This window comes from Manis pentadactyla, chromosome 8 (assembly GCF_030020395.1).
Source record: "Manis pentadactyla isolate mManPen7 chromosome 8, mManPen7.hap1, whole genome shotgun sequence".
In the NCBI taxonomy this organism is placed as follows: Eukaryota; Metazoa; Chordata; class Mammalia; order Pholidota; family Manidae; genus Manis; species Manis pentadactyla.
This window is the reverse complement of record NC_080026.1, coordinates 32,623,990-32,637,421: the sequence shown is the minus strand read 5'-3', so window position 1 is coordinate 32,637,421 and position 13,432 is coordinate 32,623,990. Positions and strand designations below refer to the sequence as shown.

Sequence of the window (13,432 nt, the reverse complement as noted above, 5' to 3'; positions counted from 1 at the left end):
AAATATATTATTTTGCAACTAGTATTTCAGGTAGTCTAAGCTCTAGAATCATAGGTATAAGGTACTGTGGTGTGTGGTTCTGAAATTTTGTTAGAATTGAGTTTAGTATATTAGAAGTAGCTAAATTTTAAGGGTAATTTAATAGGAAATTTCAGCAAAACTTAAAAAAATATATATAGCTCTTTGAGGAGCTGTAAAAGTGGTAAAATTTATAATGCAATGATAAGTACATATTTTCCATCTAATTATTCTACACACATACACACACACACACACAGTCACTGGACAAAAATATGACAGAATAAAACCAGGTTTTACAGAATGTATCAATGAGTGCTAAGAAATTTAAAGGGAGAAGTATTTATTATAATTGCACACTTTCACATACATGATCTAAAAACCATTCTGTGAGGGATTTGGGACAGATATGATCATGTTTATATTGTACATGAGGATACAAGGCTAAATAGTTATTCCCAGAGTACGACAGCTAATAATGGTCTAGTCAATTACCAAAATTAACTGTTCTGATTCTTTCTTTCTTCTATTAAGGGATTAATGAAAAACTCTGAGGTAGATTTTGAATAAAGTACAATTAATTTTCATTAATAAAGCTCTTTGCCCATTTCTCTGTTTTTTTTTTCCCTACTGAGCCTTTTACTTTTCCAGATAAATAGTAATGGGAATTACTTTGTTTATATATAATGCATTCTTACACTTTATTCTGAGAATGACCCTTAGCTTGAAAAGAATGCGCTAAAATTTTTGTTTGGCACTTTTTTTCAATTGAGAGCATCATTGTAATCAATACAACAGATTACTGTTGTCATGGACAATCAAATGGTACATGGAAATAGATTATTGTATAATTTTTAATGGCATTTAGAATACTGGAATTCTGCCTATATTATCAAATATCTGTGAAATTGAGTTATAATGCCCTAGCTTTGGAACAATGTTAGACTATGGAACTCTTCCATGTCCATCAGACCTCAGGACATGATCTTTTAATGCTTGGAAACAGGTTTCTTTGTGTTTAAAATGCATCAGCTGTATGAACTAGCAGTCAGAGTCATTTACTAATCCAAGAAGGCCTAGTACACAAGAGAGGGAAAAACTGTTTTATAAAAGATGGTGGTTGGTTGTAGTTACCTTGTCACTACAATAGAATTTTTCTGGGAATCATAGGAAGAATTGGCTTCTAGTTCACTGAAGTATTTGCATAGTGGCAAGGAATGATTTGACCAATGGCCAAGAGACAGGAAACCTATAGTTAGAAAAACTGAAGGCATCATGAAGAACAAAAGACACAAAGTTTGTGAAATGTATTTTGTTTCAAACCCATGATTCTATTTTATAAAATTTAGCTGCCTATTTTTGTAAAAGAGCAGTATTCTGTTCATTGGATTTTTGAAGCAAAAACCTGCAAAGGTACACAGTTTGGGCAGTTCCAATTTCATTACTTTTAATTGGGGCTATACTGTTTATTGGTAAGATATTGACTATTAGAATTACAATTAAATTCTCTATATCTAGAAACACAGCCCTCATTTTTCACCTATATCACACAGTTATTTAGATAACTATACCTCATGAGGTTCCTGAGAGAAATAAATGCAAGAACATATTGAAGCCCTTGGGGATTTAGCATGGGGCTCTCTTTCCCTGCATCCCTCACTCACTCATCCCATTCCTATTGCTCCTTCCACCTCCCTTTCTTTTTTCTCGCTTTGTTTCCACCTCAGTCTCCAAGCTATATGCATGTGTATATTTCTTTAAGAACCCAAAAAAGCCCAGAACATTATTTTTGTCTTGATGCAGGTAGAGTGCAAATTAGACCAATCACATAGTGGTTTGAAGATGGTAGATCTTCCAGACAATGGCCAAATATGCTAAGAGATGCTCAGAACCTTGAACTATATCACTGTGCTGCATTTGACAAATGTAGAATACAAGTACGGGGGCAAGAGATGATCTTATTGTCATGCTCTGGGAAAATCTCAGCAAGGAAAGTAGGTTTTTATCATTCAGGACTCCAACAACTTCTTCAGTCTGCAGATTCTGCCATGCATTCTAGAGCTATTCACTAACTCACAGAATAAAGTGCTTCCAGGATAGCTAGTGAACACTTACATTGGCTTGTACAGTAAGTTAGGATGTGAGCATTTATTAGACAGTTATAAATGGTCAAAACCCACTAGAGATGCATTTACTTTAGTTTAAGGGTTACACATTTCCCTGTAAATGGCTTGTTGTGAATAATGTAAATGTGCATCCCTGAGAATAAATTAAGTACATTTCCTGCTATTGTTAATGTGTTGGAACAGTTGTGCCATAAATCACTTGAGCAGCATTTGTAGATTACTGTACTCTATTTAGGCCAAGCATGTAAATATCTATGTAACTCATAATTCAATGATTTGCAACCCTCTAAGGAAAGCCTTAGAGACTTTTTCTCTTGTTTTTTACTCCCTTCTCATATGATATTGACAAATATCTAGCTCAAAGAAATTCATTTTGAATGTTTTTATAAAGCTTTACTTTTTAATAGAAGCCAGAGGATTTAACATGTAACAAGAAGGAAACAACCAGAAGCATAAGGAGTGACTTACTGCTCATATGTGGGTCATCACTCATGTATCCTTTTTCCCTTTTCCTACCAAGCCATCCTTCCTGGGAACCACAAGAATGCCCTGAATCCCCTTTGAGCTTGGGGCCACAGGGGGTGACCATTTTGGCCTCTGGTGTTCTTTTTTCTCCCTTATTCTTCCTTCTTCCTCCCTCTTCTTCCCACTTCTTTCCCAGCTCCTCCCCATTCTTCTCCCTCCCCATCCCCACATTATCAAGTAGGGACCAGTGCAGACACATTTTGTCTGTTTCATTAGAATTTAGGACACATCAGAAGCAAAATGGGCATTTAGCTTTGTAAACAATATAAACCATTGGTTTCAAGGCATTCCTGGAACTCCTCTTAGAAGCGAAAAAGATATTAAAAAATAAAAATGTTTCTTTGTGCTACATTTTGTATGCATTATATCATTTAATATTGATAGCATTATCAGCCCCTTCTTATTAGTGAAGAAAGTGCAAGATAAGAGAAGTAAAACAATTAATCAGACTCACATTACTTGAGATCTAGGGCCCAAATTTGAAATTGAGCCTAATTCAAAAGCTGGCATCCGTATCCTTTCAGCTTGACCAATTTGTTCATAGCTGTTACGAGCCATTCTCATCTTATGAAAATTCATCATGTCTATTCAGTAGAAGGCTCTGAAATTTTGTCTCAGTTAACTGTGTTTGAGTTTCCAAGTTTACAGTGGCCTGTGCCCTTCCCCATTTACCTGTTTTTGCCTTTTTCTGGTCATATTGAGCCTCCAGGTTAAAGAACACATCATGCTTCTTGAGGGAATACACTCCAAATGATCCTTTAAACGCTTTGTTTGTTTCGGAGTCTATAGGGAGTGGAGAGTCCTTGCGATGGGGAGTTCTGTGAGTGCCTCCCACATGAATCTACCTTCCCCGAGGACTCTGCTGCACCTCAGCCCTCAGCCCTCCTCATGCTCACTGACTGTCCAGGGTCAGACTTTCATCTATTTTGTGCTCTACCAGTTTTTAATTTGTTTCTGGTGGTTCTTGATTGAGTGGCTCATATTAGTGTCTTCAATTACCTCTGGGTAATTGGTGATGAGTTGGAAATTGTTGGCTCTTGATTTTCTTTTAGATGATGCTTGGCTGAACTGCTGGCTTGTGCCACAGTCCAGCATGAGCTCCCTCTACCCCTCATGCCCTACAATTGAAACATGGACACCACCACTTTGGATTTTCAGAATGCTTTTTGTTATTTCAGACCTATTTCATGGTCTTCACTTCATTGTGAATTATACAGAGTAAATCTGTCAGTGAAGAAACAAAGACACAGAGAAATGACTTTTATTTCTACGGGCAATGACCAGTTTTTTAAGGAAACAGACATCTGCCAATGCCCTGTTTGTGATCACAATGTGATTAAACAGGTTCTCAAATTTTCTAGCTTTATTTATAAGATAGTTTTGACAGAGAAGCATCTAGAGCATTGAACAGTATACTTGGAAGATTTTAACTACCCATATAAATTAGAATGGGGAATAATAAAATTATTATTCTTGCTACTGAATTATTATAAAACATTGCTCATAAAGCAGGTATATAAATACCCTACTTGATGCAGTTCTTGATATCCAGGAAGACAGCAAAAATGGAATACGGAGATTCCCTTTTCTGCTCTATTTGGTGTGGTGTGACTTTGACAGGTTGCTGACACTCTTGGAAGCTCATTTTAGTGATCAATAAAAATGAATATAATAATTAATTTTTGGACTATCAAATATAATTAGGATTTCAAATGCATCGAAACTAGTAATCCTGAACATTTTAAAGCATCACAGTCAGAGCCCAAGTTCACTTATAATAAATATCATAGCTTTCTGAAAGTAAGTACAGAGTTTTCTATAAGAAATATGAAAAGAGTGCCTATTTCAACCTTACAAAGTAGTGAAATATAAAGTTTAATTTTTTTGAAATGACTCAATTCCTCTCTTTGATCTATGTGAAATCTTTCTTCACTGTCAGTGATATTTCATTATTATGATGGCTGTTATTAAAACTTTAGTATCAAACCACTATGTATTAATGCTTTTGAACTCAGCTTTGTGATCTCTATTCCATTTTACTTGTGTTTTCTATTCCATCCCAAATGTAAGTTTCATGTCCAAGAAGAAAAGGCCAGGTTTTCCCTTAGAATTTTAAACATGTGTTTACAGGATGTGAAGGTTATCCTACAAGTCCTCCTCTGCATCATTTCAATCCCCAAGTTGGTTATATGGAAAAAGAATGTGAAAATGTATTTACCCCTATGAGCACTGCAGCACTGATTACAGGAAACCTCTCCGTAAAATGGCATGTCTGATGAATCATAATGGACAGAGAGTTCTCTTATCAATTTTTGTACACACTTCAGCTTTTAAAAATGTATGTGTTTCTCCCCAAGTCTTAACCTCTTTTCCATTTTGGCTACAATGCACATATTAACTTGAAAAATATCTATGAATAATTTTAAGCAAACTATGATTTCTTAAGGAAGGATATAGTATGTAGATTAGATTTATCATATACCATTTGTACTCCTTAGTTCTCTATATTTATCTGTAGGTTTTCTTTATTTTTCTTTTCCAAGTTTTAGATTAGTACATTTATTACATGGAAGCAGTAGAAAAAGTAATTCTGAAATTACAGATACAAATACCATTGATGTATTTTACCTTCAAATTAGTGTATACTAACAGATTTTATAGTGACCATATTCCCACCCTGCAGACTGTTTTCCCACTCCAGAAGACCCTCAGATAAAGTAGGCTTTCTCATTTGGCTGCATATCTTACCATCTACATGGGAATCTCCATGTTGAAAGGCAAGTGTTAGGGACACAGCAATGCTAAGTAAACAGTGTAAGAAATAAGTTTGAGATTTAGAAACAGCATGAATGCATTGTATTCTCTTTGTTCCCTGTCTCTCCGCATTGGCACTTCAAGCAAGTTAGTTAACCTCAGTAAGTCAGGAAAATTGGAATAAAATTGCATAACTCAGGAATTAGAGTAAAGATTAATATGTAAACTATTTGCACAGTGCCTCACACATAAGTACAAAAATAAAGTGTAAATATCATCTATTTGACCAATTTTAAATGCCCCCTGTTATCAATACGATGTTAGACATTGGGGCTGTAATGATGAAGATTCCCTGTCCTTGAGGAGCCTATAGTATAAGGAAGAGTGCAGGAATTCCTAATCAATTTCAATAGAGAAGCAGGTATTAAAAGAGCAAAGACAAAGGTGGTCATTAGTATATTTTCTAACCCCTGGAAGGATCAGTGTAGTCTTCCATGGAGAGAATATACATTTGGAAATAGAGATGAATGAGGGTTAGTTAGGTATAGTAGAGGAGAGGAGTGATGGGGAGGGAGGGGAAAGAAGGGAAGAAAAGAAAAGATTTAGCTTGAGTCCCTAGAGCAATGGTGTGACTAGAAGGAGTGAACACAGATCAGAGCTCCATGTGGTTGCTGTCTGTGTTGTTAGCTCCATGTGTAGAACTTAATGATGCTCTTCTTCCTCTAGCAGATCAAGTGGCTCTGGCTAACTAAGTACAAGATTTTTCTAAGAGGAAAGGGGCTGAATAATTTTTGGTGGAAAAGGACAGTCAATGATATATTGTTCAGCTTTCTAACTAATGTCTTAGAATCTCTGAGAATTTTTTTAAACATGAGAGGCATGTATAACAATTCTTCAGGCCCAGATTTTTCTCCCCTATAGATTTTTTAATTCCCTATCCACTTTTGAGAATCAGGCTTTAATTTCACTAAAAATTTCATTGCAAAGCATTGCAGTCATATTTTGTGAATCTTTTGATCCTGTTTCCAACTGAGACAGCTCATGTTCATAGTGTATATATACATTTTTACCTCATGAGAAATACAGAAATGGCACAGCTACTGACAGTATGGAATTTGGCTAAATGTGGGAGAGACCATCCCAGAATAAGCAGACAATCCCTGTAGCAGAATAAAGGCATTGGGTTTCTGTGTTTGATGGGAGCTGACAAGGCCAGGCTCTGGAGCAATGCTTATCGTCAGACAAGAAATTTGCAGAGTAACATAATTCACAATTACCTGGACTTATGCCAGTAGTTCTTATTAACTTGTGATTGTTACCAACTCAGTGTTAGAAAAATACCAAATTTTATATTCTTATTTGGATTTATTTAAAAAATCTAAATTTTTCTGTTATTTTTTTATATGGGTAAATGAAAACTCATTTATTGATAGGCTTTATAAATTTAATGATATATTCTATTCTTGGAAATGTCATCTGTATTTTATAGGAAATGAATGAGAATTGGAGAAAAATTCCATTCTCTTTTTTTATGAGATATATAGACCTATGGGGAACTCTCATATTCAGGCAATCTGCTCATACTCCAGACTCAGCCATTTGTCTGCTAATGGCAACTTAACAAAATTCCAGTCTTATTGCCCAGGAAGAACCAAATTAACCTGCACAACAAATATTTGTTATTTATATACTGTATGCCAGACACAGAGCAAGACTGTCAATGTCCCAGAAAATAAAGACATAAACTCTCTCTCCAGATAGCCCACAGGAAGGAATGCACACAAATCCATACATGACAAGTGCAGTGGAAATAATTAATAGATTAGGTGACTCCATATATATGGGTGTAAGAAAGTCAGTGGAGGCTCTCAGAAGGGATGCGTGATTTAATTTTGACAGGTGAATACAAATATTTAGGCCAAACCCAAGGGTAAAGGTCTTCTTCGTAGAGAAAACAAAAGGTGTGAGGGCACACTGTCAGACAGAAGGACTGAACTTTAAGGTAAGTGCTGGTTTTCAAAGGTAATAACTAATAACATCTGGTCTCATAAAGGAGCTTATGTACCAGGAACTAACTGATTCTTACCAATCATTGCCTTCCCTGGCAAATAAATCTTAGCTATATATCCTTGGTCTTTATCATGAAACTGATCCTAAGCTGACTTTGGGTTAGTTACCCACACATCACCTTCCCACTTCTTTATTTAGGAAATTAACAATATGTCTTCATATAAGTACTCTAGAGGAGAGGAGATCCAGGTTTGTATTTGAGGAATTCTTGATCCAATAAAGAAATCATCCAGATATAAGCCTCCTTTGCCATTTTTTTCTTCTTAGCCCTACCCCCTTCTCCCTTGTGACCAGTTCATTTTTTTATGAACTTACTATAAGTAGCTAATAGTAAGAAATGGAAACACTAACCCATCTGTCATTTGCTTGCAGTACTAGGGCAATGTTTATAAGGTGAAACATTATAATATTGCCTAAGATTAGGCTGGACTTTGTGTATTTCACACTCCTCTCTTTGCCTGTTTCTATGGAGGTGTTAGGAGTTAGCTTCAGTGTTGGTTTTCAACATACTGATTTCTAGAAAGCATTTACCAGAGTCTACATGATTATGAATGATGAGTTATGCTCAAGAGGATATTTTAAAACTATATCCAGCAGAATTAGAGACTGATAAACTGATAGGTCTGAGGCAGGAAATTCTTAAATCTCATCAAATTATATGCCATCCCATCTCCTGTTCCCACCAGGTTTAGATGAGGAAGGAAGGTACAGAGTATATAACTTAATTGTTCAAGGTTACATAGAAATTTTACTTTTATGTGTATTTTCTCTTTTACAATATTTGAAGGCATAGACTAAGCAGGTACATAAGTCCTTATATTTACTAAATTCAGACATTGACTTCTTTATAAGGTAGGAAGCAGGAGAACAATGATCAGAATACCTACCAGGATACATGCATTTTCTTTCATCAGCAACTCATGTAAGTTATTATTCCTACTCATGAGAACAATCAAATTAATTGGTGAACTAGTAATAAATTATCAGTAGGCAGTTAGCCTGGGATTCATTTGCAGATAATTAAGAATAATTACTTGGTTTTAGTGGCCCTTCTTGATCATCTAGAGATAATTCAATACCAATTAAAATGCAACATTAGTTTACAAGTATTGACAGATTATCCAACTGTAATGTCACATGATAGTTCATGTGTTTCCATGGCTCTAAACATTTAAAATTAGAAGAAAATTGGGGCATTCTTCTGCATATTTCAGTGCAATCCAACATTATTGTTTTAATTAACAGCCAAGATGCAGTTTACAGGTTGTTGTTCTTGCTACAATATACAAAAATTAAAAGGAATAAAAAATAAGTAAAACATTACAAATATGGAAGTGATGATTTGGTGAACTTAATTCAAAGACTTATTTCCCCCATGTTTTAAGCATCTATGTGCCTCTTGAGGTTTTTGGTTCTGGAGTTGTGTTGTTGTAGCCATTTTGAATAGTATTTACTGAACAACCACTGTGTAGAATATACACCAAGATTCTTAGGGAGTGACATGTAAGTGGAAATCATAATCTATGAGGTCCTCAAAGAATTTATAAAGAAAAGATGAAGCCAGGCTAATAAAGGAAGAATATTATAAGGACAGATGTAGCATATGTGTATGTATGTCTAGAAACAAATCCTGTAGAATAATTCCTGAGTATGGGTACAAGTTTGCTCAGGAAGGAAGAGAAGAACTTATCATTATTAAAATAAAGACTCAATGATGAAGCCTTGATTAGGGTTCTGAAGACCAGGAAGGATAGGATTGAGGACAGTTGGAAGGCGATTGTTCCAGTAGAGGGAGCTTGAAGCCCACCGTGGGTATGGCAGCTGGGGTAAATGTGGCAGTCTGGATAACGCAGCTCAGAAGTATTACATAAATTGAGACTGTAAGAGGACATGTGGACCCATGGGTAAAGTGGTATATGCAAGGGACCTTTGAAGTTTACATTTGTACATTTATCTTACTGAAAGGACAGTGGTATGCAGTGGCTCCACACCTGTGGATCAGAGGCACCCCCAAATAAGAGGAAAGTTCTGGCCAAGTGGTAACATTGATTTCATAAATCTCTCCAATACCTGTTTGTTCTAGGGTTTTAAAAAATATTTTCTCATTAAAAGATTCTGTGTGGTTATTTCTTTTGGGCTAGACTATTTGAGGACATGGGAGTCTTCCTTTTTTCACTCAATAAAAATTCAAAATGCATTTATTTCTTGGTACATGGTAGACTGAAAGTAGAGCATGTGTTTAGTTGATGAAAATAGTCACCATATGCCTGACTATACATGGGAGAGAGAAATGTAGGCCTCATCATAACTTAGAAAAAGAGTTGTCAGGTGAAAGAAATAAAACAAAATCAATTTACAGTGAGTCACAGAATGGTTTTATTTTCTAAATACAATGTTTCACACTTTCAATCACCTCTTCTATGTTGTTGTTATATGTGTGCCGGGATGTATACAATCATATATAATTTACCAAACTAACTCTGTGTCCTTTCTAACTGCTTGCTCTCTGATTTCCACAGTCATGTGATCCCCACACAATGCAGAGAAGAACCCGCCACCTGCTGAGGCCCCCATTGACCTCAAGGTCATGTGCTGAAGATTCAGAAGTCCAGCCTTGCCTCCTTAATGAAAATTGCTTCCAATTCCAGTACAATCTAACAGGTACAACTGAGATCCACAACTATGCCATTTTCCCTGTACGCTGACTAATGGGAGAATGTTTCTCTTTTCATTCTCAAGATTAAGGACTGAGAGTAGAAAGTGAAAGTATATTGCACAAAAGACTGAGGACTGGGCATCTCCAGCAACCCTTCCCAGAAATCTACTCTTGGCATGTAGATTCAGCAAGGTTACCCAGAACCTCCGAGCTCAGAGATGCTTTGAAAGATGTGGCAAAGTTTCAGAATAAAGTTGAGTGAAGCCATAATAAACTGAAACAACACAAATAAGTAGAAGGGATAATTACCATTTAAGGAAGAATGTAGTCAGGCTGTCATAGAATTTAGCTTTTCCATGGCCCTTATTATTTCAAGCTTGTGACATCCTTGCACTGCAGGTCTTGATAACGATGAATGGTGGACCTGATGTTTCAGAGGCAGTAGGCATCACATCAGCCTTGTTTTGCAACCACTGCTCAGGTTTTTCCTGGGCACTACTGTGCTCAGTGTGTAATACCAAAGGCTGTTTAGTTATATTGATCAGCTGCCTGCTTTCCTAAAGCAGCAGGTACACAAAACACCACAAAATATGGACCCATGTTAAGTCTCAGCACAGAATTCAGTACCGACAGCCAAACCACCCGACAGCTGCAGAGGCAAAGCAACAGCCGTTTCGGAAACAAATTCCCCACCGAGGTCACAGTGGCAGGACCAGCATTTTTCATGTAGAAAACCTCACAGTGAATTCTATGGGGATGCCTGATTGTCTTTATAGGTGAAATATAAATTGGTGCATTTTCCCTTTTCTTTAGTTAAAGGTGCTTCAGATCCTTGGTTTTTATAGTAATTTTTCAGAAATATGAAGAAATTTGCTTTACTGGAAGAGCACATCTTTAAAAAGATAGTGATTTTACTATCCATGAGTTTGCTGTTTCTATTACAACTGTTAGGTCATCTACCAAACAGTGAAAATCTTCTTTAAGAGGTTCTTTTTGGACATGATTAAGGATCTCCCTTTTGACCCACACTAACGGCAGAAGTTTCTTAAGTATCAGATTATTTGTGGGATAATTCACTCTGACTCCCAGTGGTCTAGTTTGTAATGCACCTAGCAAGTCTGTAACACCTCCTGTCATGAGAGAGTAATTTGGAAAAAATGTAGAGTTTCTGTAGCTATCACGTAGTTCCAGTTATCTTGCCCTCTTTCCTTTCCGGGGATACCTTTCTTGGTTCCACTGTACCAAATGTACTAAATGGTTTGGAAGATTGGATTTATTCCTTAAAAACATTCTCAAGTTTACATCAAGCACTAGCACCATTTCTGGGGTACTTTCCCTCTCAGTTATCCCCAGCAAATAGATGACTCCAAACTGGTTTTCCTTTGCCATCCTGCTTAGAGTCTTCCCTACCCAGCCACCCATGAGATGGTTTCTCACAGACCATTTGGCTTCTTAACTCTAGAAAACAAACTTAGGGAAGTAACTCACATTGTTTATTTGATTGTTGGTCTTGCAATAAAAGGATAGCATGATGCTTTTTGAAGCCCCAAGAAAAGGATTTTAGGATTATGTGCATACTGTCCTCCACCAAGGCAGATAATCTAAGGTTTGTTGTATTTCGCTCACATGACCATGATTTGAAACTCAGTGTGGTGATCCTGTGCCTGTAGAATGGAGCACATGCCAGCTGAGTGAAAATGCCACCTGTGGGCAAGGTGTCAGGACTCGCCTTCTGAGTTGTGTGCGCAGTGATGGCAAGACAGTTGGTGTGGACCAGTGTGAGCAGGTAATTCATTATATTTGTCTCTCCCATCCAAGGCTTTGTTTTTCTTAATACTGGTCTGTGACCTCCATGATGCTTAATATAAAAGACAGACTGATTTCTCCTCTTCACAGCTTAAGTTCAGTTAGAGCAAGAGGTATTAGTACAGTACAGGTATGCCTCACTAGTTTGAACTCAGTATGTCCAGGAAAGGTCATGATGTACTGGGAAATGGGTTTGTTAAAAAAAATCATTACTTTCAAGAACTTATTTATATGTATTTGCTTACCAACAAACTGTTCACATCAACTGATGTTAATATTTAGATTAACTTTGTATTGGGTAGGTGATCATTTGCATAAGTGATAAACACTGTGCCTTCCATAGTGTTAGGAGAGTACCAGCCAGTAGAATATTCTGGCACCTGCTAGTACAATACTCTGCTAATTTGCTTAGTAAATAACTGCTGGATAAATAGCACAGTTGCGTTTTTCTTCTCAGTTCAAGCTCAAATGACTCCCTACGAAGTTGCCAAGTGGTGAATTTTTGTGATTTTGTTGTCCCTTTTTTCCTGTGACAATCTGTATGGATTTTGGACAAAAGCTATGGTTTGTAATACAAGAAATTGGCATTTCCTTCCCAATGTATAAGTGAAAAGTACTATGGAGGCAGTATAATAGAAATAAGGATGACCATATGCTGTCACACCATAAAAATCACTAACATAATCTTTGGAATAAATTGAAAATATGGGTCCGGTTAACTCAGATTTCCACAGAAACTCCCTTGACAAATGGGCAAAATGAAAATTTTTCCTATTTCTCCTACCACAGGTGGGGTCCACAATTGGAAATTAAAATAAAAACCAAACCCCCCTCACCCACCCTGATTTCACCCTCCTTAATTATTGTCACAATATGCTCTCCAAACCAACAGCAGGGCCACAGACCCACACAAACCCTGAGACCACACCATTTGAACTTGGATGTCCCATTTGGAAAAATTCTGAAACTGACTAATATAGGACCGAGTTCAGTCTACCAAGTATCAGTGATTATTTTACCACTATTTCATTTAATCTGCCTCTCAAGAAACTGTCTGCTTCAGGAAAAATAACTCACCAATCTACAATAACTCCCAATAAATGAAACTCTTATATTTAGTGTGTAAAATCAATCTTTTCTTTTGATACAAAGAAAGACATGAACTATTCATTAATAGAAAAATCAGTTTCTCTGCTTTCCAAATACCATATGTAAGTCTGGGAAAAGGAAACCCCGGGGCAAAATGCCCCTAGAAACCAAAATCAGTCAAAGGGAGAAATTAAGTTTAAAACCTGTTTATTGCTCACAAACTGCAGTCCCAGGCCGTCTTTCTTCTCTTGCTCAAGCAGCCACAACACCGGCCCTCCCTCTCACCTCTCAGGTACTGATAGGCCCTCCGTTACCAGTTAATTGCCCACTGACATGGAAATGAATGTGTCCACCCCTGAGGAAAGATGCAAATGAACTAAAGCCATAC

General features: G+C 36.8%; 1 protein-coding gene across 1 annotated transcript in view; it reads left to right on the top strand.

Annotated features, from left to right (window-relative positions):
* The window catches only part of THSD7B (thrombospondin type 1 domain containing 7B), a 918,476-nt gene that overhangs the window by 868,263 nt on the left and 36,781 nt on the right, over positions 1 to 13,432 (top strand). The window contains exons 18-19 of the mRNA XM_036886655.2: positions 10,013 to 10,154; positions 11,820 to 11,935. Coding sequence (XP_036742550.2) covers positions 10,013 to 10,154; positions 11,820 to 11,935 — 258 coding nt within the window. The remainder of the gene's footprint in view (positions 1 to 10,012; positions 10,155 to 11,819; positions 11,936 to 13,432) is intronic.